The following is a 26,312-nucleotide window of genomic DNA, read 5'->3' on the forward strand; positions in this document are numbered from 1 at the left end:
TTGTTTTGGATAATCAATTTTGATGTAAGTATACATTTTGGGTGATGCAAAATCAAAACAAAAAAAAATCACGCTGATTTGGATTATAATAACAAAGAAAAATATTGAGTTACTGTTTTGGAAAGTTAAATAAAAATGATTAATAGAAAGAAGGGGAAAAAAAAGATATAACAAAACTCAAAAGCTCAGGCTCTAATTAGCAAATTATATGCAAGCTTAGGAATTACCGCTGCTTAAGCTTGAATATAGTGCAAACCCCGGCTTAGTACTAGTTTAAGTGGAACAGCCATTGCAGCCACAATTGACACATTCAATATCCTCGCCATCCTCCTCTAACTGATCTCTAGGCACTCTACAAATACAAGTTGTCCCATAGTTGGTATTATAAGTGGAAATACAATTTACACAACAAAGATATTCGTATCCCTGTTTCTTCCACTTTGCTATCAAATCTTTGTCACCATATCCGTGATCTAAGCAATATTCATATAAATCCCTAGAGATTTCCTTATCCAAATAATACTTAGTATATATAAATCTGCTTCTCAGATGATTAATTCTGTATATTGGCCATAAATACTCATTCTTCTTCTTACCTTTAAAAGAAGAGTTCTCCGCTTCTCTCATCATTTCGTCAAATTTCTCCAACTCATCTTTAATTTGATCCCATCCTAGCGGCACAGGTACATTCGTGAAGTGCTTTACCATTCTTCTTAATCCTTTTTAAAATTTTTGTCAAAGGAGGAATTATCTAAGCCTAATTATAAATTAAAGAATTTGGGCGGGAAACTCATGTGGCCCTTGTTACCAAATATTATTGCATAAAGTTATTTAACTGGTATAGTTTGACTTGACTTGATTTAATCTGAGTTGAATTAAATTTAAAATAAAATAATTTCAAAAATTGATAGAATTTGAGAGAGTTTTCAATACCTGAATTGCTAAATCTCTTTTTATAAAAGTAAATGTAAAATTATCTGCCATTGACAGCTACATGCTTTCCTCCCTTGAAATCCTTCTTCTTCTTTTTATTCTTTTTCTTCTTACTAAGTACAATAGCTTCTCCCAAATCTTCAATCTGTTCATTATTAGGAGCTATAGTGGTAGGAGATTGAATAATGCTATTTCTATTAAAAACAAGTGCTTCCCACCTCTCTCTGACCATTAGATAAAGCATCATAGTGGATTTAGCATCTTCCCAAGGGCAATGCGATCCTTGTTGAATATTTACATTAAGAACATGTTTTGACAGAGACCTAAGAGAAGGTTTTTGTCTAAGAAATCCTTCCTTTTGATGATGAGTAATTTCTCCTTTTTCTAAAAGAGACTTAATTAATAACTTCCTTAGTGGAAAATAAGTGCAAGTGTCTCTAATTTCAGATTCCGGAGGGGTCCATTTAAGTACCTGAAAGTCATTAGATATATCATGGCCAACAAAAACCAAACCTGAGCTGCTTTCCTTTCTATAATGTTCAACAATTTGAAGGAATTTCTTCTGAATTGATTCAAAAGACTCTCCAAATTTAAGTTTATCCCAAGTAAGTCCGCTCCATTTAGTTCTAAAATTCGTGACTCTCATACTTGGTTTCACAAAAGCATCCATAAGTAGTTTAAGCTTGTCATCAACTACAGCAATCCTTCCAAGTACGGAGATATGTCCATTTTCACCACATCCTACCATTTCACAATCTATAGAAATTGCTCTAGGTAATGCTTTTTTGTTCATACTTTTGCTTTATTTTGATTGAATCCAGTCAAATGAAATTGATCGTACGCTTAGCTCTGTAAAACTACTTGGGAATTGGCTTTCTTATCTTCCTCCTAAAGATACATAACTCAATCTAATTTACTAGAATGTTAATTGACTAGTTTATTCAGATACATTATGGCGCCAAAACTTGGGAGCATGGCAATACAATTTATATATTAACAAGATAATGAGAAATTTGCAGTTACAAAAAAAATTACTCTTTTTTTCTATGAGGATTCTATTTGTCTTTTCTGTTACATTTTCTTTCTTTTTCTAGTTCTTCTCTCCTGCTCTTTTTCTTTTGTCCAGTTTCCCCGTCCTGTTCTCTTCCCTTTTTTAGTAACTCTTTTGACAAACTACAAAAGAAATTAAGATACAGAAATAAAAGTACTAATAATAGTAATAATAAGCTAAAAATAAGTAACATCTATAAACAAAAATACACCTGTATGTAGATAAGAGCAACAAATCTATAGAACATACATAACATTATATAATTAAAGATTAACTAAACTTCACCCATTAGTTTCCAAGAAAATCAAAATCATCATATTCATTGTTGAACTTTTGCATGATTGACTTAATTTTGGAACCCTGAGTCCAAGTAATATGGTCCTCCATCTCTCTAGATATATGATAAGCAGGGTTTGTGACAGTATTAGGACCAATTCTAATATGGCCTTGCTCTATAAGCTTTACAGAATCCTTCAAATTTGGACAAAACTTAAGCTGAACCAAAACTACTGCCAGTCTTCTTCTACAGAAAGCTGAAGCTGAGAGTTCGCTAATTGCCTCCAAACTTTTATAAGTTGGAATTACTCCCATATGGTAAAGTTTCTTAAGTAGCATCTCACTTATGCTTTTCCTAAATTCATCTTCTGGAGGAAGTTTTCTAATCCCAGAAACCAGCTTGGTTATCATTCCGCATAACTTGTTGTATTTTGTATAATCTTCTCGATCCTGAATATAATACCTTCGTAAAATCTTTGTTTCTCTTTCATTATCCTCCTTCTTCCAGGAATACAAATTCACCTTCTTTAGCAGTTTCTGCTCGTGAAACTTTAACTTTCTCATCAGAAATTCCCTAACCCAATTAGTTCACTTAAATTCTGCTTCACTCTATATTACTTAAAGTCCATTCCAAATTCCAATTTCTTCTTTTAGCATTCTTGCCTCTACATAACGTTGCCGCCAAAAGTACCGGTACTTTTGGCGGCAACCCTCTTAATTTATGAGTCATAAAAAGATCCAGGGAAAAAAAATTACATTCATTTATTTGGTTAAAGGTGATCGAATTGAAGAAATGCCTTGATTGGGAAACTGTTGATTCATTTTTTGCGCTGCCTATTTTAATTAAGTTGAAATTTTTTGCTAAATGATATGGAAGGCAATCTTGGTTATTATAGAAAAGCTTATATAAGAACAGAGTTTCCTGAGGCTGTTTACTCAACAGATGACTTTTCAAAAAAAGCCAAAGCAATTCTTTCTTCTATTCTAGAATTGACACGCTCTTCACTTTTAAATGAACAATTACAAAATGAAATAAATGAAGGCATTAAAGAAATACAGGTAGGAACTTATTATGAAGAAATTGAAAAGATGTTGGATAATGAACTCAATCTGGAGAAAGATATGCATATGAAATATGTTGATACTGCCATTTTGGAAAGGTTGAAAAATTTGAGCCCAGCAAGGGTCACAAGAAATCGATTATCAAGGATTCCTGGAAAAATTGTAAGAATCCCATCAGCATTAATAAGTTTTCAAGAAATGGAGCAAAATAGAAGAAGGGAAATCCGCTGGAGTTCTTACTTTTTGACAAGACTTTGTAGAAATACTAGATTAAGAAGGCAATTTGTTAGTGTGAATAGTATTGTTTTACCTCATTTTCTTTCAAGAAAAAGATTTTCTCGTTCCGCTACTACTATTACTAATACTAGTAATAGTAATTATAACACTACTGAAAGAGAAATAGTTAAAGATGGAACTGTTATAGTCACTGTTTCATTTTACCACCAGATAAGAGGAATGAAAATTTCAGAGTTTGATATTTTAGAAACTCAAACTTTGGCAGATTTAAGAGACTCATTTCTATGCCAAGATTCGAAACAAGAACAAGAATTACTTGGATTTCATCCTGCAGCAGATTGTTTTGAGATTAATGGCGATTTATATCTCGATGGAACTACTGAAGTAAAGTCAAGCTTTATTAATACTTTGAAAGATTTTACTAGCAAATCTAATCCTAAAACTTTTGAAATGAAAAACACAAGGATTTCTCATTTAAATATTCCAATCAATTCACATTCAAGTTACATTCATTCTGGTGATTGTGAGCATAGAGTTACTTTCACTAATATTAGATTATTTAATCCAAAATATGACTCACCATATAAAGATGCATATCCTATACAGATCTATTCACACAGTAGAACTTTAACTTTTTGTGAAATATGTGGAGTTAACCAAGTTACAAAGGTTATTTTTAATTCCTTAAATCTTCCAAGAAATCCAAGTCAGCTTTGTGATTCTTGTACTTTTATCTTTCTCTACGACAAAAACACGAAACAGACTATAGAAAAGTGTATTATTCGAAGTATTAATAATAAATGAGTTTAGTTTTCATGTATATATAAATATATATATATAAATCGAACCTTATTAAAGGACTATATAATATTACTAATGCTAGTCAAATCAAATAATAGTTATCTATTCTACACTGACTTTCCTTTATTTGTTTTTTCCCAATATTCAATGAATCCTTGAGCTTCTTCTGTTCCACTTGTTACTATTGGAAGACTGGAAGACTTTCCCTGAATATTTTGAATGCTTGAAAGTAGATCATCAATACGTCTCTTTTTCTGTAAATCCTTTAAACTAATGTTGGAATTTTTGTCTCCAAGTCCATTTCCATCACTCTTTCTTGAGATTCTACTCTTCAATACTTCACTTGAAACAATTTTTAAATCAATCTTGAAATGAGTAATTTTTGAAAGCATATTGAATAAATGACTTACAAAATCTCCCGTAGTAAATTGAGGACCATATAAAGATCTTGCTATATTATATTGAATTACCATAGATTCAGAGTTCTCTCCAAATAAATCCCTCATTTCAGATGTATCTGGTATCTTTTCAGTTTTATTCCATTCCAAAATGCATGTACCGTTAGTATTCACTTCTTCCATAAAAACTACTAGAGGCCGTAAACTATTATATATAGGCTTTAATTTACTCGCTGAAGATATACGAGAAATACCTCTTATATTCTTCTTTGCTCCTACTATAGAAAATAACAAAGCACTTAAAGAGTTTGATGCTAAATACATTCCAGAATCACCCATAAATAAATATTCTGGATCACCTAATACTGATGAACAAACGAATATATCACAAAATCCTTGTCTATTCACATAAATGACTTTTCTTGTTCTACACTTTTTCTTATCAGTTGATAATGGTAATGTTACACTTTTATCCAAATTCTCAGATATCCAAATACATCCAAAACAAAAAAGTATTACCCTGGAAAGACCATTCAAGAAGATTGAAAAGAAGACTATTCTTAAATGATCCAAGTAGATTAACTCTACTATTATTGAAAGTACCACAAACATAGCCAAACAAATTGAAAGAATGGCAGATCTTGAGATAAAAATAGGTATTCCTAGTATTTTTCTTAATATGGATGTCTTTGTTTGGCCCCAAATAGGTATATATGGGTTGATACCCGTTGATTCATCTGCAAATTGTCTAAATTTTTCCATTTTCTTTCGCAACTTAGGAATTAATCAACTAAATTAATTTATCACTCAATACTTAGAATCTAAATATCCTACAGAGCTGAGTTAATTTTTACCTCCACTCTGTTTCTAAAATCTACTTTTCAAAAGATCTCGTGAAATGAGATTCTTAGTCTTTTTGTTCCATAGTCTTCTTCCCCCCCCCCTCTTTGGAGACATGTCCATGAATTATATTAGTAGTGCTCAGGATAAAGGAGAATATGTTGTATGTAAAATAAATGTATTGGGATAAATAAAACAAGAAAAAACCGGAGAAAGAGAAAATAATAGAAATATAAAGAATTTTTTCTTACTAAAAAAAAAATTTAAAAATCGCAGTTTATCATTTTTACATCACTATATACCGGTGTACACGTAAGCCCTGCATACCGGTAATTTAACCGGTATAGGCAAATTTCGAAATTAAAAAAAAATATATATATATACATATATATATTATTAAATATAATATTACAAGAATTCAATGCTTTTAGAAAATCATTCATTGGCCTTTATCTAATTTTGTTGAAAATGGTAAGTTTATTGTTGGTTTTGGTCATACAATATATTGGTTATACTCTTTTGGAGGAGGGATTATATCGACTTTCACAAGACCTTTATTTTCATCCTTTGTCTCATCACTTCTTTCACAATAATCCTTATTTAACATGTTTTAAATGCCATATTATTTAAAAAAAAAAGTCTACTTGCAATATCATATGTAATTGAAGATCATATCAGGTAGGGTCAAGTCCAGAACAGAACAGAATAAATTAGATCAGATCAAATCAGACAGAACAAAATCAAATAAGATCTGTTGCACTCCGGATCAGACCTGGAAATTCCAACTCTATCTTCCTTTCCTCTCCATTAAGAGTTTTGATATTACCAACCCACTTTGTTACATGCACTTTCATCTAACTTGGAAAATTAATTACACCAAAAATACATTCTTAACTTGAACTTTGTTTTTTTCTTTTCCTTGCTTTTTATTAATTCCTTTAAATCCTTAAAGCTATTTTTTAACTTTCTACAAACTCTTATAGAGAAACAGGTAGTGGTGACGGTGGAGCTCAAGAACGATTTACAAATAACAGGAACTTTACATAGCATTGACCAATATCTGAATATAAAGCTAAATAATACAACGGTGAACCAAAATGAGAGTTTTATTCACTTGGGGTCTCTAAAGAACTGCTTCATTAGAGGAAGTGTTGTAAGATACATCTTTTTTCCTCCTTCTCAAGTGGATATTGAACTTCTTCAGAAAGCATGTAGAAAGGAGTTGAGAAGCATGAATGAATTTAAAGAAAAGCAAAAGTAGGGTTTCTTTTTTTTTCTGGTGATAGAAAGAGAAAAGAGTCTTGATGCTAGCTGAATATGATAGACTGGTCTTATAGCTTATAACTTTTTATCTCTAAATCTCTTCTTTTCCACTTTCCTTCGTTTCTTTTCTCTCCAAGTTTTTTCTCTCTTCCTCCTCCCAAGCTCTTCCTCGTCTTTTCTTCTTCTTCTTCATCTTTTCTTCTCCTCAAATTTCCTCTCCCCTCCCCTCCCCTCTTTTCCTCCTCCCAACCTCTTCCCCATTTTTTCTTCATCTTCTCCTCCCCCTCCTCTTCTTCTCCCCCTCTTCTTATTCTTCTCCTCCTCCTCCTTTTCCTCTCTTCCCTCCTTCCTCTCGTACTGAAAACAAAAGTAAATGCAGAAATCGCAAATACAAGGTACATGTCAAGGCTATATAAGAAAAGAAAAAACAAATGGCCTTCTACAGTAGAGAAAAAAATTAATTAAAAATCTACTAACAATATTAGCACAAGATATTATAAGTAATAATACAAATAAAAAGAGTCAAAATTCTTCTCTCCTCATCCTTCTTTCTTTTTAAAGCATCCACCAAGTAAGAAATCAAGTAATTATCAATGATTGAAGCTTCTCTGAAAGTGAAAGTTGAACTCTTGTCAATTCTGTAAGACATCCAATAATTAATGCATCTTGAGTAGAATTGTTCTTAATGATATTATAGATGTTATATTCAAAGTCATAAATAGAATGAATAGCATAATCAATTTGTCTTCCGATCATTGGATCCATAGAAACTTCGCCATTAAGCACCTTCTTTACATAACTCTGACATCTCTGAACTAAAAGAATAAGCTTTGTTAATAATTGTGAAACATCTCCAGATTGTAAGTTATAATTCGAGTTATTTAAAGGCAAAACTGTACAAATTTCATCCTCTGGGCCAAGAATTGTTCTAGGAAGACTTTTTGGAGGAATTCCAACAGCATTCAAATGATGTTTCTCAAGTAATGGTCTTAAAATCCTAGAAATATGAATTCTCTCACACGGACTTGCAACAATATCCAATGGAATTGGTCGAAAAATTGAAACTATAGAATTTGTCCATGTTGATTGAACTTGAATATACCCATTAATTGATAATTTCCCATTAGAAAATGAAGGATCTACAACTATATGAATAGGCTCAGATAATAATGGAGTTTGCTGAAACTTTGAACCACTAATGTCTGTCTTAAACCAATTATTTACAGCACAACTTACTGAATTAATGCCAGAGCATGTACTATACCATCCAATAACCTGAAGTCTAGAATTTGTTTTTTGTTTCAAGTCAAACATTGTCTCGTGAGTATCAATCATTATTGAAAGCATACCATCATCTGTAAATGAATGTCTATCTACAAAAGAATCTGTTACTATAACATTTCCACCCTCATTTATGTACCCCAGTAAAGTTCCTATCACATACTGATGTCCTGACTGTCTCCTTAAATGAGAATCTAATATAGACAATATAACCAAAGGATTCACTCTACAGCTTATTATTGACGGTTTTGATAATGAATCAAAAGTCAAGTTTGTGTCTGACAAGTGTGAAACCAAAAACCCATCACTTTCACTAATTATGCTATTCTGAGAACAATATATTGACATTTTGCTATCCAATTTTTAATTTTTCTTTCTTTACTGATAACAATAATAATAGTACAATATAAATATTTCCTATTATTTGCAACAAAGTCTGCTCTAGTTTATTTTACAAACCTCGTAAATAATATGTATACCTTACTCTTAATTATGAGAACTTGTACTTTCTCTATTTAAATATAAATAGAAAAGGATAAAACTAGATTTCAAGCAAACTCTATTACTGTCTTTTTATTTTTATTATTATATTCCTTGTTTCGATTTCTAAACTCAAATTTTACCTCCTCAAAGTCCCGTATATTTTGACTATTAATATTTTTTCCCCCTTCTTTTTCTGCTTTTATTATAAATTAAAAAATACTTGTTAAATATTAGTTATACTGCTAATACTTGCCACTTAATTATTTACTAATCAATTTCTACTAATTTCAATACAACCCCCAATTACCGTAATTCCTTTTTTAATTTAATTGAAATGAATTTTTTAAAAAACGCGCCCAAAACTGCTGCATATTCGGTGTTACCCACCCAAACGAGACGCCGGTAACAATAAATTAATATAGGCCTTAGATAATTGAATAGGAATTAAAAACAGAGAGGAGAGGAGAAGGAGGGAAAGAAGAGAAAGTAGTGATTTTCTTTTAGGGACTTAAAATTAATGTTTGTCACAAGAAAAAATTAAAAATAGTAAATGCATGATATAAAACTAAACATAATTAACAAAGATCGTTAATCAAGTCAATACCATTAATACTGTTAATACGGTTAATACCGCCAGTACAACCAATACCGCCAACATTGTCCTCGTATTACAGTATTATATATTCACCATATCTCAGTCTGCATGTGACTCAGGTAAGAATTTTATAAACTTTGACAGACTTTTCTGACCCAATTCTCACTAACCCCACACATACCAATCTACATCCTCCACGTTCATGCGCCCGCCCATGCGCATTCACTTCTCAATCACATGCACTAATATTTATCCTCAATTCCCGCAATAACAGCTAAAAACTATCTATTTTTTATTTTACAACTACCAACTTTCATTAATTACACTATAAATAACGCAGCCTCCATTCCCTCATACTACATACCAATACACTATTTATATATATTGTATATATATACATATATCTCTCATTCACATCTGCGTGAAGTTTATCTCAATGGAATATATTGAAAGCGGTACGTCTTGTCTACTTCGGCATAAAATATAATATAAACTTAGTGCAACGAGGGTAAAATTTTCAAGAAGAACCGCTGAGAGGTTTGTGAACAATAATATATTTTGATCATTATTATTATTGTTATTATTATTGTTATTGTTAAATACTTTACTAGGAATAGTAATAATAGTAATAATTAAGAACTAAGGCTCAGAGTTTTAAGATATAGTGGTTTAGGATTTATAGCCCCTATAAATATACATTTTAAATAGGTAAATAGCTGTTGGAAACAAAGTGTGGGGAAAAAGGTTGGTAGTCCTCGTAAAGTTGTCTAAGAGAGAATAATTCTTTGGAATAATTAAATATGGTATCCAGTAGGTCAGCAAGTCCAAATAGACGAGGCTCTACTAGCTCTTCTTCCACTTCGTCTATTAATACCCGAATTGTTCCATTTATCTCAAATTACTACTCACTTCTTGGAGATTCTCCAAATTCTCTAGTAGATCTGCATGTCAGCAACCCTGATCCCCATTTAAAATGGCAAATCCCAAGCTTTGTTATCGGAGGGAATCCAAGAATCCAAGGATCCACAATCATTGATGACGGAATAATTAGTATAAAAAGCTTTGGAAAAAATACATTGCATAACTTGTTCTCTAGTCTACCTGCAATAACTTGTAAAATTCCAGTAGAAATTATGGATATTAACGAAACTACTGAAAACATTGTCACTGTATCAATTCACGGACATGTAATATCAGGAGGTGAAAAGTTCTTATTTTTCCAAGTTTTACAAATATTTCACCAACTTGACCAAAATAACAAAGACAATTTTTTAATTTTTAATAATATCTTTTATGTATTTCCAGTACCATTTGATATGAAAAGCATGCGTAGCTTACAGACATTCTCAAACCAACCCTCGATTTCCCATTCATTTTCTTTAGCTCATACCCCAAAAAGCACTGACTTAGAAGATTACGATGGTACCAAGGCAGAACATGAAGCTACAGAAAGTCACTCCCAGAGCCTGAATAGCCAACAACAGCATCAAAACCATCACCACCATCACCACCACCACCATCACAACCATCATCAGAATCATCATATTAAAACCTTCCCTACATATCAAGACAGTAAAAAGACTACTAAAATCAAACCACAAATCAAGATCCATGGACTGTCCTCCAGCACAGGATTATCCGATAAGGATATCCTATCAGCAGTTTCCTTCCAACTCAAAAATAGCAATGAGGGATTTGCTATTGCAATCAACAGAAGCAATGATGAAGCAATAGTCCAAGTAGACTCAGTGCAATCCCAAGAACTTCTCTCACAAAGAGGAATCTATATTCACGGAATCAAATATAAAGTTTCAAATATGGCCAAGAAACCCAATTCTGGAGCTAAAGGTAATAAAAACTCGAATAAAAACAGTGACCAGGCTGAAGGTAATAGTCTCTCCTCAGCCCCAAAGAAAATGAACAGTCACAAAAAGGAGGTAGTCCCAGACAAGGATGGATGGATAACTGTCACAAGCAAAGGTAAAAATAAATCAAAAACTTTTTAAACTCCTAAAAATCATTATATCTTGATCTAATTATTTGTGGAGTACCATAAGCTCCCTTACTATTCTGGGAGCTTTTTAACGCATTATTACGACTAATTGTACCATTGTACTTTGGGATTCTTGAAATTTTTGATGAAGAATTCCTTGATGAAGGAGAATCTGAAACTATATTTAGAGTAGAAGATATACTTGGGATCCTAGAACCCGATAACTCATGTCCTCCTGAAACTGAGACCTTTCTCAAAACCTTCTTTTCGATCGGATTCTTACCTTTATAAAGTTCTTTAATTTTTGATGTTACCTTATCTAACTCAATATCAGTCGCCCTTGATGGCAAAATACTCTTGCTTTTTCTCTTCAAGTAGGGTTTTGGCTTAATTTGATTGATGATCCTATAAGTTGCTCCCTGATTCTCTAAATATTCGTTTCCGTACTCACTTTGCTCAACCATTGAATCCCCGAATTCCTGAATTGGGGTATAGTACTCTACACAGTCTTGTTCATCCTCCTTACAGGAGTTGTGAACCAAACTGTTTGGAGTAAAATATATGTTAGAGCCAGCTCCTCTTCTTAGTGTATTTGGAGTTGTTTTATCCAAAGATGGAGTTTTGTCTCTGGTAAATTCACCCATCTTTCCTAATCCTGGAGTCAGATTAAACCCAATAGCTTTTCCAGAACAACTATCATTGCTAGTAGTTGCATCTTTTGAGACTGACTTATTTTGAATCATTTCCAAGACTTGGTCAGTTTTTATCCCCAAATAAGTGGAAATCTCGTTTAAAGAATTGGACTTGACCAATTTATAAGGAACATAAATACTAGTAAAGAAGTCATTACCACTGAACTCTAAACTTTTGTTAGCATCATTTTCTCCCGTCAATCTTTTTCCAACAACTCTTCTCCTTTCTGAAATATTTTGATCAGTTATATAATCACTCCTATCTATTACTTTACCAGACTTGTAAAACAATCCACTTTTGAGAATCTTCTCGTTATATTTAGTTTCAAATCTCCTAGGAAGTAAACCCTTATTTTCTCTTGGCTTCCTTAAAATATCTTTACTTGCTTCTCTAGCATTAAGAATATCTGAAAGCCACTTCCTGCCATGATTTCCCTGTAAAGCATTATTGACCTCCAAAACATACTTGGTCTTGAAATCACCAACCTGCTCGTACATTGCATCCAACCAACTAGTAGTATTATTATTTGTATTAGAACCTTGGAAGACTTTGGACTCCTCATCCAGTATCAAGTCGTACAAATCTATTATAGACAAGAGAATCTTGTGTATATTGTAACCTAAATAGATCCTGCCAGAACTAGAAAAAACTCCATCACTATTCTTTGCCTTCAATGATGTTAATCCTTGTAAACTTCCTCTCAATATTGACCTTGTCTTATACCCCCTCCAAACTGATTGTAACTTGTTACAAATCTGATTCCTTTCTTGCCTGAAATAGGAGATACAAAGGGAAAATGGAATATTTGGAACCATTGATTTGTCTTTGTTTTCTTGAACCACATTTTCATCAGATTGCTCTTGTAAAACCAGAATGTTTGGTTGATCTTTTTCAATTGGTGTTAAATCATTCATATACTCTTTAATCTGAAAGTTTTTTGCCAAATCCTTTTCCACTCCTATTATCTTACTCTTAGAGTTACTCAAAAAATTGTATTTTGATTTAGGAATTAACTGAATATAATTGGATGAAACAATCAACTTTCTCTCTTTTGTTTGGTTAATCAAAGCATTCTCATGTTTTTGAACCAAATGAATACCAAAACAAGACTCCTCAGCCTTATGATAATCCAAAGGGCCAAAAGAATCAATACTCCACCTACCTCCGTCCTGCACTGTTTCATTCTTATTTCTAGTCTTCACCACTGATCTCACAGAGCCAATACTAGGAACCACATCTGTACCCCTTGTAATTGGAGTATCAAAACCAAAAGCTGTATCTCTTTTGTTTCCCATATTTGCTTCGATCTCTCCTCTCTCCCACCCCCCACTCCAAAATCGCAAGCCAATCAGCTTAGAAATTCTGAAAATGGAATAATAGAAAAATAGATTAATTCAGGGAATCAAATACTACAGGAACAAATTTCCATATATAAACTTATGACTTTGAGTTGCCAGATTTCGTTTCCCTAATTTTAAACTAATTTTTCTTTTATATATATGTTTTTTTCTATTTTCACCCTTCCACAATTTTTACTTATTGCATGCAAACCACATGTATAGCCGCCGGCGCCAATGATTATGGTGATAAACTCCTACTAAAGGACCGATATCTAGATACTGTAGAAGGTGAGCGAGATCTCCTTGACCTTCTGTATCTGTGCTTTTTCTTTCGCTCAATGCTGTCTAGTTCAGCGAGATTTCTTGCTGAACTCGAATAAGCTTCTCTTTTTGCTCTCTTTTTGGAGCTTTTATTGCGTAGATTTGAGCTTTTTTTTGGAGTGTAATATAAATTTTGGGATTCAGAGTGGGAGTAGGAATGAGAATAAAATCGAGGCTGGAAACTGGAACTGAGGTGAGAACTGGAACGGAAATGGGAATGGGAATGGGAATGTGAGTGGGAATGGGAACGGGAACGGGAACGGGAACGGGAACGGGAACGGGAACGGGAACGGGAACGGGACTCTGGAAGAGACCCAAAGTGAGATTTTGGATGGGTTTGAGACTGGATATCTGATTTACGCCTATTCTGAACCTCGTTAGCATCCTCAAAGTCATCAGAGTTATCCTTGTTATCTTTGTTGTCATTCCCAAAATTTTGCCTCAAGTCCTCAAAGTCCAAGTGGCCCAAATTATTCTCAGTAATATCCTGTGAGAGCTCATCTCCTCTTTTTGGAGAAGCTCTTTCTTCCTCTATTCTTCCGTTTTTTCCTCTCTCCTGCTCATTTTCGAAATCGTCCTTATTCATTTTGTTTCTAAATGAAGGCCCACTCCTGCTTCTCCAATTATTCTCTCTTTGTTTGCGTCTCCCTCTTGTTGGTTTATCTAGTCCCAAAGCACTTCTAAATACTTTAAGCTCCTCCTCTTTGAGTCTGGATAATTGATTAGAATCCAACTTGTCAACATCAGTACCAAATTGAGAGCTAACAAATCCGCGCGCTTGATTGAAATCAAAACTGCTATCGCCATGCTTAAGGTTTCTGATAGAATCGGAATTCTTTCTGAACAGTGAAGCTAACTCTTGGCGTTTTCTATCCACAGCTTCTTCCAAATCAGCCCCCTTAAGACCCTTTGACTCCTGCTCCTCAGTAAACTGTAAAAGTTCCAGCTCCATCTTTCTCAACCTCTCATGTTCTATAAGCTCCGGATCGTGTCTGATCATTCGAGGTATTTTTGGTCCTGGCTTTAAACTTATATCTTTATCGCTCCTTTCCCATTGTTTAGGCACGTAAGCTGATAAGTTCTTTTGTACATGACCACTAGTTCCTGAACCCCTAACGGTCCTAAGTCCCACTCCATTATACATCCTTCCAAATGATGCCTTACCTTGCTTTACCCTACCCTGCTCTTCCTCTGTTCTTCTTAATTCTAATTATTATAATATTGTTTCGGCCTTACCTTCTAATTCCAGTAATAATACCAACCTCCCCTTCTTTCTTTTCTCTGTAATTTGCACCCAAGAAACCTTTTTCATACAATTAAATATCTATTTACCTTGTGTTTCTTCGCATCACTTTCACTCTGTATACTTTTCCTTTTTTAAAAAAAGCCTGTAACATCATCCAAAATTACCTAGTAATTAATCTGCATAAAATTGGTGGCGCCCATCTGGGGAAAAATATTTGAAATCTGGAAATCATTTAAAAAAATAACGATTAAAGAAAAAAGTAAGATGAGAATATAATAACTCTAAAAGGCTTAAAGAGCCTGAAAATGAAGGACAACGCTCATCTCTTGTAAATTTGCTCTACTATATGTGTCAGACCGATATTTTTCTTCAGAGTCCTCTTTTTTTAATATATAGATATATAAAACAAATATTCGTCTCAAGCCTAATAATACTCTCGCGCGCCAAAACTTTGCATGCACAACCAGAATATGAATAAATGAATTCGGAAAAAAATAGAAAGTTGGAGAAAAGAGTTTAAAGTATAAGAAAAAGGAAAAGAAACTAAGTCTTTAAAAAGTATATAATAAACTAAAAAGCAATCAATAAAAATAGTAGAAAAGCCTTGATATTCACACAAGTACCGGTCGTTAACCAATTACCATTCAATAAATGTTTAGACTTGAATTAAAACTGAAAATAAAACCACTCAAATAATGAACAAATCCTATAGTTAAACATTACAAACTTTGCTGATAAAAATTCAATCATGAAAACCTTATACTGAATTCAAGCATAAGATTAATACAAACAGGCTATTCTGAAGCCAAGTTTCGCTTCAATTACGGATAAATAATTTGCTTGAAATGCTTAAATTGACAAAAAATGTACTTTTGCAGACTTCATATCCTCTGAAGGAATCAGAACGGCAGGGACTTCTCCAATTGAGAGAGAGGAAATTTCTGAAGAATCTAAAAGTTTTATTTTAACCAAAATTGGAGAGTTAGCAACCTCCGAGCTGCTGGTAGATTGACTGACTTTTGAAAGAAATCCTTCAGATGGAACCGCATCTGAGATATTCTTGAAATAGTCTAAGCAGCCGGCTTCATCCTTATTGTTTTCTGAAACAATACTTGATGGACAATTGTGCCCTACAGTTGAACCACCATGATTTTCATTACTACACGAAAATAGGCTATTTAGTATGGATCCAGGAGAGTGTTTTAAAACCTGGTAGTTTTGAAGTTTGTTATTTAGCACTCCACCAAAGAAATCCTCTCCAAAGCTCAAATCTGAGATGTTAGAAACCAAAGAGTTTGAGCTATCCTCCATTCGTTTCAAGGAACAAAAAGAAGATAAATCTGTCTCATTTGACTTTAGGTCCAAAAGCTGCTTTTCAGAGTCGTCATCTTGGAACCTACCATTAATCATACTAGCGGAAGGCATTCCAGAGTTCTTATCAAGGCCAACAAGGCCAAAAATGTTGTCTTGAGATACATTCAATCGATCATTCTTAAAGTTAGAGCCCCAGTCTCTTAAGTTATTAAGAGATGAAGAGCCCCTAATACACTGAACATTTGTGATATCGCTATTTTGGTTATCATGGAAAGAACTAAATTGAGAGGGAAGAGAGTGAAGATGAGAATAGGGTTGAGGATGAAGATTAGATTGAGATTGAGATTGAGATTGAGATTGAGATTGAGATTGAGATTGAGAATTTGAAAAACATTCTCCCTTCCTAGAAATATCGTCACAGCTGTAATTCCGCTTCATTCTGTGTTCCCCTTCGCTCTCCTGGTCAATATATCTTAAAATTGGTGGTAGGGTTTTGGCTTGTAGTGAATGGGTATTAGATCCCAGTACCGCTCTAGAATTTGAATGAAGATTTGAATGTGACTGAGACTGTCTCATCTTCCCCAGTGAAGTTATTGGCTGGCCTGAATTTGAATACACCAAAGGAGGGGGAGGAGGAACTTGAAATAGAAACCGACTATTTTCATTAAACTTGCTATTTCTCATTGAAAAAATTAGCTCATCCTCTTGAACTGAAGACGGAAGTTGGTCTTCTTTTCGTCTAAGCAAATGTTTGTTTGTCTTTTTTCTAAGTTCTGCCTCACCGTGGGCATGTCTACACAAAACTCCAGCATCACACTTAACACCCATTTTCCAATATCTACAAACTGAAGTCTTGTAAAAATCATTAGTAACTCTAAGTTCAGTAGTACCGTGAGCAAAAGGACAATTCTCTCCAATACTGCAAGCAGAACTTAACCAAAACGGGCATAACTTAGTCTTTTTTAAATTTACGGGGGTTCTTAAATCTTCACTTCCGTGAGCAAACCTACAATTATCTCCATTCTTGCATGTTCCTTTTGAAAACATCAAACAAAGCTTTGTCTTCCAGTATTGATTATGAGACTCCTCGCTTCCTTCCGTATCAACATCAGCTATTCCAGAGTCATCCTGGCCATCACACCTACTTCCTAACGTACTGTTTCCATCAACCCCACCCAAAACTAGGCTCTCTACTATTCCTTCTCCACTATTCTTCATTAAGTTTCCATTAAAACCACCCAATGATATCATTGATGGGATTGGTTCAGCGGAAACGCCATATAAATTCGTGTTAAAAGCGCTATCCATCTTTGCTTTGGAATCGTTTATTTTAAAGTCAGGGAGTCATTAAAAACCTTATTACAAAAAAAAAATTAATTTCAATTCCCCAATTCTAAACTTCAGTCCCTGCCTCAAAATTTGTACTTTATTTCTCTCAGTTTCACGTTCTCTTTATATTCAGTACCTCAGTTATCAAGTTACTCTTCATTAAGATTACTCAGGAACTTTGATTTACGGTATTATTGAGAGAAGTTTTAAGAGTTTTTATTTTTTAAAATTATATTTATTAATTTGTACTTAAGGCTAGTCAAATTACCTCAAAATTATTTGGCGCAATTTTAAATCCTTTTTTTTTAATATCTCGGAATTCCTTGATCGGTAAATATAAGGAAAAAAATTTACTTTAAAATAATTTTAATAATTGAGCGCCAAAAGACCCCTCACATTTGAGCGTGGCATTTTTTTTGGCTCCAAAATGAGGGTTGTCCAAATGCCGGTACTAAAGAAAAATTTTTTAATAAATTTGCCCGGGAAAATTAGCTCAAGAATTTCTACGTAATTGGAAATTAACTGTGATAAAGATAGATCCTCCTCAAACAAACCCAGTATAAAAGTTTTAGGTTTATTTCGGTGGCCGCTTTTGTCTGTACTCAAGCTTAATTCTGTAGGGGAAGATAAAGCTACCACCAAAGATTGAAGCTATAGATTATTATTGCCAAGACTGTGATTCTGACAAAATACTGTGAAAATTTATATTAGTTTCTTATCTTTAAGTCTCAAGACAAAGGAAATTATCTTCGTAAGAATTTATATATTTGGTTATTTCTCCCTCGGTCTTTTATTTATTTTTTCAATACTAAACAAGCTTTATGCCAAGACCTAAATCCTCCAGTGCCCAGTGCTGAAATCTCAGATTTGTGAACTTTGCGAGCCAAGTTGGGTTTCCCTTCACCTCCTACCTGTGAAAACTTCCAGGCCGTGGGAAATTTTTAATTTGAGTTACCAGCTGAAATGGATGAAATCTTGGAGAGCAAAACTCTCAATAACAACTCAGTTCCTAGCTCTGATGAGGAGAGATCCTTGGGAATGGGGCAGGAGTCCTATTCAGACCCTTCTATCCCACCAAGGCCCAAAGCAGAGGAAAAGGAAGAAATAGTTCATAACCAGGACCCAGACCAAGATCAAGATCAAGACCAAGACCAGGATCAAAACCAAAATCAAAACCAGGATCAAAACCAGGATCAGGAGGAAGCAGTCAGTGAAAGAAGCGAGGGAAAAACCTACAGTCAGAAAACAGATGGGGACGCCTCTTCGGTGGTAACCCAGACTAGTCATAATGCGGTATCGGAAATTAGGATACCGAGAGGGCGAGGGAGACCTCCAAGAAATGCAAATAGAGCAGATATTGGTCCATCTGGATTAGTCAGCATAACTTCAATTTGGGCTGACGACGATAAACCTAAAGGGAAGAGAGGCCGTCCGAGACTACGCCCTTTGGAGCCAGAGGAGAAAGTCGAGCCGGAGGCGGCTCCTAATAAGCCTTTAAAGGTAAAACGTCCAAAGGGACCAAAGGATATTATGTACGAAATCATACACAGACTATACAAAAGAGATAAGCAGCAAATCTTTGCAGAACCTGTGAATGCTGAGTTCGTGCCGGACTATTACCAGGTGATCAAAAACCCTATGGACTTCTCCACTATGAGGAAGAAAGTATCCCAAGATGAGTACAAGGATTTTGATTCATTTGTTGACGATATTAAGCTGATAATTACCAACTGCTACACATACAATAAGATAGGGACTATGGTGTATAGGATGGGTCTGATTTTGGAGGAGACCTGGGATAAGAGTCTAGAAGGAAGCAGGACTAGATATGAGCAATCCATAAAGAACATTGAAGAATATGAAGAGAAGAAAAGAGCAGGTGAGATTATTAGTGACTCTGAACCGGAGTCTCAACCAATTTGGAATAATACTCCCACATCTCCCCCAACCATGGAATCCCCTAATCCATCTAACCAGAGGTCAATGATAACAAGGAGAATGGAAGCTAGGCTTTCAAACTCCCATTCGCCTTGGGTATCTAAAGGAAGTGGAGGCCCTGGAGCTATAGGAGGCTCTACTGGAACCGGAGCAGGAATTCCTGGTGAAAGAGATTCAGGCTCAGGACCAGATTTCATGAACAGAAGAGCTCTGGGAGGTCATCCATTTGGAGGTGCTACGATGTATAGAGGAGGTGACCTTGGGAGGCATCCATACTCAGGAGTCCCTGGCCAGAGTCACCAGAATACCAAGCCAAAGGGTCCCACTCTCGCAGATATTTGTAGAGGAGGTGTGACATCAATCAAGGAGAATCTTGAGAAGCTTAAGATAGATAGGTTTGAACCATTCAGCTCCCTAATCAAACAGCTAGCAACTCAACCATGTATCAAGACTCCTACTGTCGATGATTGGTATGTCTTTGACAAACAACTTTCTGAGATCCAATACCGTAATTCCGTTAAAAGATTTATAGGTGAAAACAGTATTCAAGCTCTGAAGAAGATCATGGATATAGAAACTGCACTTTTGGAAATTGATCCTTATCCAGCTATCTCCAAGCTCCCTCTGAGCGATGCCAGGCTCCTTGGAATAGATACTGATGATTTTGCTGCATTCAACCAGAACCTGTCGGTGGATGGAAGCTTTTTGTTGGGGGTCGGTGATAACCACGTTAAAATTGCTCTAACCCTCCAAGAAGAGGTTCCCAGCCTGGACCTCTTTCCTCTGAAGGAGCTCGTTACCAAGTATACCCAACATCCGCTCTCCGCACAATCAAATGTCGGAAGCGCCAAAGTGCCACAGGGTCCCTTCCCTAATTCTTCTGGAGTCCCAGGGACTGGTATTTCTGTAGGTATTGGACCTGGGGTCGTGAACGGATTGGGAGCAGGATTAGGGGGTGGATCTGGGCCAGTGTCCGCGCACACCGGGTTTGCCAAGCCCTCTCTTGGAGGGGGGGCTAGCCAAGGTCCACATACATCACTCACTCATCTGCAAACCAGCGAGCCTAAACCTGAACTCCCTCCCTCCCAGAGGCCAGCAATCGCGGGAATTGAAGTTAAAGGTCAAGATCTTAAGTCTCTGCATTACAATAGATTTGGTCAACAGGGAGAAGGGCTGTCAAGCACTACGGAAATCCCTGGTGTGGGTAACGCCCCTCTTTCACAAGTGAATCAGACCCACGTTCATAATAGAATCCCCTACAAGCATGGCTATCCCCCCCCCTTGGGAGCCGGACCTGTATCAGGGACAGGAGCTATGTCTATGCCTGTTGGAGGGACTCCAGGAAAACCTAGTGTCCCCGGAACTAACGGAGTCGGAAACTCGGGCAGCTACTATGAGGGCTGTCCTCCAGCTAAGGTTCAAAAGTTTGAACCATCCCACTATCCCTCTCATAGCGGTGTTTCCCATGCATTTCCCTCTTCTCACTCAGCCATTCCCCCCCACCCTTCTCGTCCCGTGCATGCTGTACATCAAGCTCAGCCTACGAGCCTCCCCCAGCAAGGTGTCCAGGCAACAGCTTCTCTAAACGGAGGTAGTAATCCCGGGGGTCATCTGAGCTACAGCCAGGTCCATGGACGTGGAATGCAGCACGCAGGTCAAATGCATGCGCAAGGACATGGTCCAGGAACTGGATTCGGACATGTAAATGGACATCGTATCCATAGTGCCGGTTTAGTTGCAAACCCCACGAACTCTAATCATATTTCTCCTGTCAGTGTTGGAAACGGTACAAATCCCAGTATGAGAGTTTCCGCCTCCAGCCCCACAGCCACCACTACTAGCAACGCTCACTTGAATGTAAATCTAAATATGACTTCTAATGCTGCTACAGCTACCACTAATGCTTCTGTTTCTGCCAACCCTATTTCAACAGCTCAATCAGCCCCTATCACCTCCACTGCAAACATAGTAGCCGTCAATACTGCTAACAATAAAGTCACTACTCCTCTGGGCAGTTTCATTGCAAGCTGCGTTGTTCCAGGCCCAACCGCGACAACTACTTCTATCAATGGAGATGGCAAAATGAACCACGTTGGTAATGTCCCAACCTCGGCTGCAGCTGCTCCTACAAGCTCTACAGTCTTGCCTACCACCAGTATTTCAAGTATGCAGTACTTAAACAGTAACGATGTTCTGAGACTCCCTGAGAAGTTGAATTACCCTCAAAATGTAATGGGAAACCAAGTTCGCCAACAGGGTCATCCTCAAGTAAATAGGAATCATGGAGGCAACCCCAGTAGTCACTACCTCCAAATGAATGCAGTCTCAGGAAGTCATGTTGGGACCGGAGCTGGAATGGTAGCAGGTACTACTCAACGCATGGATCACACAATGGGAGGTAGCATTGGACAGCAAAAGGTCATCACCAGTGGCTACATCCCAAACAGCGAGTACATGCCACTTGGAGCAGACCCAAATATGGGCGGCAGCACCAATAACAATAATGGCAGTAATAATGGTAACAGGTATGGGCTGTACCAACACAACACCAAGAAGCCGGAAATTCCAATTGATATTAGGGAGGAGCGGGCACGTCTAGATCAGAATATGTATATGGTAGAGGGCATGGGAGTGAATGGAATGAGCATGAGACCTCGTCAACAAATACTGCAAATGCAACCACAGCAGAACTCTGTTCAACCGCCCCACTACCGCCAACAGTTTCCCGCTCAGTCACAGATCCCTATTCACAAGTCCCATATAAGTAATGGCAATGCTTCCAGTGCGGGTGGAAGTAATAACTTCTATCAAAAATATAATAGCAGTGCTACAAACGGCAATAATAACATTCACTACCATAATAGAAATATCTCACAAATGGGACAGACATCTTCCAATGTCCCTAATATTGTCAATCCTATAAACAGTTTTACAAGTGGGAGCTCACAATATCCTCAAGATAGAATTAATCATCTTGGACAAAATAATAAAATTAGTCCTAATTAGTTTATAGTTTCAATTATAAAGTTATTATAATTTGTATGCATGCATGTCTATATTTTCCTCATTTTTTTTTATTAACATTACGTGTTAGACTATTTACATGTAAAAACCGGTATTATCGGCGTCGGCGCCCACTATGTCATGCATGCCGCCTTTTTGTGTGGTTGGAAAAAAAATCAGTAAAGGATTATTGCAAGATAATGGAAAGAAAAGTTACTAAAAGGGAAGATTGGGTATAGCAGAGAAAATTTGAAACAAAAAACCAATAGAGGGATTCTGGGAAGATTATTTATATATTCAAACTTGAATTTGGTATATATATATTTTTTTAGGACTTGAAGTGTGGATTTGATTTACAGTACAGGTCTGTCAGGGGACTGAGAAGAAGGAATTAATTTGGCAAGCAATTTATTAGGAATACTGGGCTTACTTTTAGTATTATTAACAGTAGAGTGAATATTATTGTCGTTGGTGGTAGTAGTGCTAGTAGTAATAGTAGTAGTATTGGTTGCAGTTGAACAGCAGCCAGACAAACAAAACTGAACGTAAAAAGAGCCAAATTGTTGAAGATATTGGGTTGGATCGGCACAAAAGACTAGTTGAAAAAGGAAGTATCATGTAATGACATCTGATAATTTCAAGTTGGACTAAATTAACAAAATGACCAGAGCACCTTTTCAATCTACTTCTCCAAGAAACTTGGAATTTCTTCCAAATATAAATAGACTATCAAATGAGCCAATAGATATAGCAAATGTTTCAAAGCAAAAGCTTCAAAAACAGTTGAGTGATTTGAGGAGGAGATCAGTGAATGTAGAGAATATTCCATCAAGAAACCAACAGGAAGATCCACTGAGTTTTAATGAGTTAAATAATGGATACTCAGGGGTATTGATTAATACTAATGGAAATTTAGGAGCAAGTTCAAATGGATTTGGACAAAAATATGGAGGTGCGATTTCGAATTTACAGGCCGAACTAGTATCTTTAAAGAAAGAATATTCACAATTGGAGAAGCAGTATAAACAAGAGTTGTTAAGAAGGTCAGATTTAGAGCAACTAGAAAAGAAAATTAAAGACCAGAAACTACATATTAGAGAATTACAGAATGAGCTATCTGATGAAAAAAGAAGAAGCAAGACTCGTGAGATGAGTATTAAGAACAAGAATAATTCAGAGTCATTAACAAATGAACAATGGAAGGATATGTTAGCAAGATCAGAACAGGAAAAGAGACAGAAACAGATACAACTAACCGAAAAGGAGGCAGAATGTATCAAACTTTTAAAGCAGATTAAAAGTTTGAATAATCAGTTGGAAGAACTGAAGGAATTGGAGTCTATTTCAAAGAATAAGATTTCTAAATTTGAGTCAGAAATGAGTAACAATATGGATAACTTGGAGGAAATAAAAAGACTAAGTGAAGAAAATAAGAGCTTAACCGAGAAGATTGAAAAAATTTCTAATGAATTAAATGAGGTACTTTATAATAGGGAGTTTTTAGTTCAAGAAATTGAGGATTTAAAACATGTAAATCAAGAGATGAATGAAAAGATGAGTAGAAATGACCTAATGTTAAAGCAAGTAAATGAAAAGATAGAGTTAATATCCAAAGAAAAGGATGAAATAATAATGGAGAGGAATTATTTGAAAAGTGAAGCAAACGAAACAAAAGAAGAGAACGCTCGCTTAGTAGCAAAAATTCAAGAGTTATCAGATAATAAAAAGCATTTTGAAAAATCTATTTCTGATTATAAACTAAAAATTGATGCATTCGAATTGGAAAAAAAAGATAAATTACATCAAATAGAAGCTCTTACAATTAATAATGATCAGTATAAAGCAAAAGAGAGTAGTTATGTTAAACAATTGGATGAAAAAATACAAGCTTTTGATAAATTAAAAAAAGAATTAGATAGTTTACGAAGGGATAAGAGTAATACAATTTGTAGTTTGGAGGATAGAATCAAGATGCTTGATATTAACAACAAAAAAAGTGAAGAGATAATATCTGATTTAACCAGGAAGAATGAAGAATTATTTAGAAAGATTAATGAGAATAATGAAACTGATGAGAAGAATGAAATAAGTGTCAAAAATATGGAATTAATGGAAATTAATAAAAATATGCAGGATCAAATTAATGAAAAAATTAAAGAAAATCAAGAATTATTAAAGGAAATTCAATTGAAAAGTAAGGCTTTGGATTATGAGGAGAAAAAATTAAAAAATTTGTTGGCTGAAAAGGAGCAGATCATTATTGAACTTACTCAGGATGTTGAATATGCTCAAGAACAGATATATAATTTAAGAAAGGGTGAGGAATCTAGCTTAGAAAAGCTAAATCAATACATTAAAGAGATTGGATCTATTGAATTGGAGAAAGAATCTCTTAATAAACAGGTCCAAGACTTAAGTTTAAAATGCTCTAAATTTGAGAGTGCTCGTAATTATTTAGAATCCAAATTACTTAATTACTTGGAAAATCACGGACTAAAAGGTTTAGAGTTTGTGATTAGTGATAGTAGTAATGATAATTTGGAAGTGAAGAATAAATTAATTGGTCAGAGTATTGATATTATTATGACAGAGTTTCAATGTTTGAAAGAGAAGAATGAAAAGAATGAATATATTATTAGAGAAAAGGATGAGAAAGTTGAGGAAATTTTAAAAGAGAAGGAGAAAAAAGTTGAGGAACAATTAGAAGAATTGGAAAAGATTATTATGGAAAAGGAAAAAGCCATGGAATTAGTCAAAAAGGAGAAAAGTGACTTAGAAAATCTGTTGAAAGAAAAAGAAGAAGAATTTAACTTGGTTATTATGGAAAAGGAAAAAGAGAAAAATTATGAATCTGAATCCAAAATTAAGTGTTTAGAGGAAAAATTTGAAAAAATAATCAAAGAAAAGGAAGAAGAATTTGAAAAAAGAATTAAAGAAATGGTGAAAGAAATTGAGTCCATTCAAATTAAAAAGGATAAAGAAATGGAATCTCATTTAAAAGAAAAGAATGTGGAGATAGAAGCCATTATTAAAGAAAAGGATGAGGAGATTCAGACCATTTTAAGGGAAAAACATGAGGAAATTGAAACTATTTCAAGGAAAAAACAAGAGGAAATTGAAATTATTTCAAGGGAAATTGAGGAAATTTTAAGAGAAAAGAACGAGACAAAAATTGAAGAACAATTAGAAGAATTGGAGAAGATTATTATGGGAAAGGAAAAAGACATGGAATTAGTCAAAAAGGAGAAAAGTGACTTAGAAAATCTGTTGAAAGAGAAAGAAGAAGAATATTGTTCCGTAAGATTGAAAAAAGATGATCAAATTACAAAGTTGGTCAAAGAAAAACAAGATTTAGAATTAGAAATGATAGCCAAGGATGAATATTTGAAAGATATTACCAGAGAGAGAGATGAAATTGAGGTTCTTCGAAATTATATTAATCAATCAAATCATCAAAATGAACTTCTAAAGACGGAAATTGTCAGGCTGGAAAATACGATTTCAAATCTCCGTCTTGAAAATAACCAATTAAGTGAAAGCATTCAAAAGCTTGAAGCTGACAATATCCAAATTATAAGAGACACTGAGAGACCCCAATCTCTAACCCATGATTCAGAAAAGAGCCCAGCAAATACTCTTGAGTTTAATTCAAGTAATGCAAAACAATTGTACATCCAGAGTCTGCAAAATGAAATCAATGAATTAAGATCATTGAATAGTGATTTAGCTGAGAGATTATCAGAACTAGAAGTATCAATGATCCAACAATCATACTCATAAAGGTATTAATCTATGAATTCTGATCTTTACAAAATTTTCAACTACTTTTTTCTCTAATATGTACAATTAAACAGCTTAGTCTAATTCGTGTTTTTATTCGATTTTTTCATTTTCTAAAATAATTATTTCTCTTTC

General features: G+C 34.9%; 13 protein-coding genes across 13 annotated transcripts; 5 read left to right on the forward strand and 8 right to left on the reverse strand.

The window, feature by feature from the left end:
* Nucleotides 1-273: 273 nt before the first annotated feature.
* Nucleotides 274-708, reverse strand: ELE39_001328 (G10 family; the record flags this gene model as incomplete). Its single annotated transcript, XM_067344367.1, has 1 exon — nt 274-708. One exon carries the CDS (start codon nt 706-708, stop codon nt 274-276), a length of 435 nt encoding a protein of 144 aa, XP_067200405.1.
* Nucleotides 709-973: 265 nt separating this feature from the next.
* Nucleotides 974-1,726, reverse strand: ELE39_001339 (exonuclease family; the record flags this gene model as incomplete). The annotated part of the gene is made up of 1 exon (XM_067344378.1): nt 974-1,726. One exon carries the CDS (start codon nt 1,724-1,726, stop codon nt 974-976), a length of 753 nt encoding a protein of 250 aa, XP_067200416.1.
* A 546-nt stretch (nt 1,727-2,272) lies between these two features.
* On the reverse strand, nt 2,273-2,824 carry ELE39_001350 (Imp3p-like 40S ribosomal S4 RNA binding domain; the record flags this gene model as incomplete). Its single annotated transcript, XM_067344389.1, has 1 exon — nt 2,273-2,824. One exon carries the CDS (start codon nt 2,822-2,824, stop codon nt 2,273-2,275), a length of 552 nt encoding a protein of 183 aa, XP_067200427.1.
* A 306-nt stretch (nt 2,825-3,130) lies between these two features.
* Nucleotides 3,131-4,363, forward strand: ELE39_001351 (uncharacterized protein; the record flags this gene model as incomplete). The annotated part of the gene is made up of 1 exon (XM_067344390.1): nt 3,131-4,363. One exon carries the CDS (start codon nt 3,131-3,133, stop codon nt 4,361-4,363), a length of 1,233 nt encoding a protein of 410 aa, XP_067200428.1.
* Nucleotides 4,364-4,467: 104 nt separating this feature from the next.
* On the reverse strand, nt 4,468-5,520 carry ELE39_001353 (apicomplexan conserved with 2 or more transmembrane domains; the record flags this gene model as incomplete). Its single annotated transcript, XM_067344392.1, has 1 exon — nt 4,468-5,520. The coding sequence occupies one exon, from the start codon at nt 5,518-5,520 to the stop codon at nt 4,468-4,470; it is 1,053 nt and encodes a 350-aa protein (XP_067200430.1).
* Nucleotides 5,521-5,713: 193 nt separating this feature from the next.
* ELE39_001354 (snRNP core) lies at nt 5,714-6,859 on the forward strand (the record flags this gene model as incomplete). The annotated part of the gene is made up of 3 exons (XM_067344393.1): nt 5,714-5,761; nt 6,030-6,069; nt 6,582-6,859. 3 exons carry the CDS (start codon nt 5,714-5,716, stop codon nt 6,857-6,859), a joined length of 366 nt encoding a protein of 121 aa, XP_067200431.1.
* A 581-nt stretch (nt 6,860-7,440) lies between these two features.
* Nucleotides 7,441-8,490, reverse strand: ELE39_001355 (eIF3-p47 with JAB PAD domain; the record flags this gene model as incomplete). Its single annotated transcript, XM_067344394.1, has 1 exon — nt 7,441-8,490. One exon carries the CDS (start codon nt 8,488-8,490, stop codon nt 7,441-7,443), a length of 1,050 nt encoding a protein of 349 aa, XP_067200432.1.
* Nucleotides 8,491-10,020: 1,530 nt separating this feature from the next.
* Nucleotides 10,021-11,226, forward strand: ELE39_001356 (uncharacterized protein; the record flags this gene model as incomplete). Its single annotated transcript, XM_067344395.1, has 1 exon — nt 10,021-11,226. The coding sequence occupies one exon, from the start codon at nt 10,021-10,023 to the stop codon at nt 11,224-11,226; it is 1,206 nt and encodes a 401-aa protein (XP_067200433.1).
* Nucleotides 11,227-11,230: 4 nt separating this feature from the next.
* On the reverse strand, nt 11,231-13,201 carry ELE39_001357 (IQ calmodulin-binding motif family; the record flags this gene model as incomplete). Its single annotated transcript, XM_067344396.1, has 1 exon — nt 11,231-13,201. The coding sequence occupies one exon, from the start codon at nt 13,199-13,201 to the stop codon at nt 11,231-11,233; it is 1,971 nt and encodes a 656-aa protein (XP_067200434.1).
* A 283-nt stretch (nt 13,202-13,484) lies between these two features.
* On the reverse strand, nt 13,485-14,711 carry ELE39_001358 (shares a domain with the CWFL SRm300 family RNA binding; the record flags this gene model as incomplete). The annotated part of the gene is made up of 1 exon (XM_067344397.1): nt 13,485-14,711. The coding sequence occupies one exon, from the start codon at nt 14,709-14,711 to the stop codon at nt 13,485-13,487; it is 1,227 nt and encodes a 408-aa protein (XP_067200435.1).
* A 951-nt stretch (nt 14,712-15,662) lies between these two features.
* ELE39_001359 (3CCCH domain containing) lies at nt 15,663-17,435 on the reverse strand (the record flags this gene model as incomplete). Its single annotated transcript, XM_067344398.1, has 1 exon — nt 15,663-17,435. The coding sequence occupies one exon, from the start codon at nt 17,433-17,435 to the stop codon at nt 15,663-15,665; it is 1,773 nt and encodes a 590-aa protein (XP_067200436.1).
* Nucleotides 17,436-18,419: 984 nt separating this feature from the next.
* Nucleotides 18,420-22,400, forward strand: ELE39_001360 (protein with 2 bromo domains; the record flags this gene model as incomplete). The annotated part of the gene is made up of 1 exon (XM_067344399.1): nt 18,420-22,400. The coding sequence occupies one exon, from the start codon at nt 18,420-18,422 to the stop codon at nt 22,398-22,400; it is 3,981 nt and encodes a 1,326-aa protein (XP_067200437.1).
* A 657-nt stretch (nt 22,401-23,057) lies between these two features.
* ELE39_001361 (myosin tail 1) lies at nt 23,058-26,177 on the forward strand (the record flags this gene model as incomplete). Its single annotated transcript, XM_067344400.1, has 1 exon — nt 23,058-26,177. One exon carries the CDS (start codon nt 23,058-23,060, stop codon nt 26,175-26,177), a length of 3,120 nt encoding a protein of 1,039 aa, XP_067200438.1.
* Between the last annotated feature and the right edge of the window lie 135 nt (nt 26,178-26,312).

This window comes from Cryptosporidium sp. chipmunk genotype I (genome assembly GCF_004936735.1).
Source record: "Cryptosporidium sp. chipmunk genotype I strain 37763 chromosome Unknown contig_17, whole genome shotgun sequence".
Classification (NCBI taxonomy): Eukaryota; Apicomplexa; class Conoidasida; order Eucoccidiorida; family Cryptosporidiidae; genus Cryptosporidium; species Cryptosporidium sp. chipmunk genotype I.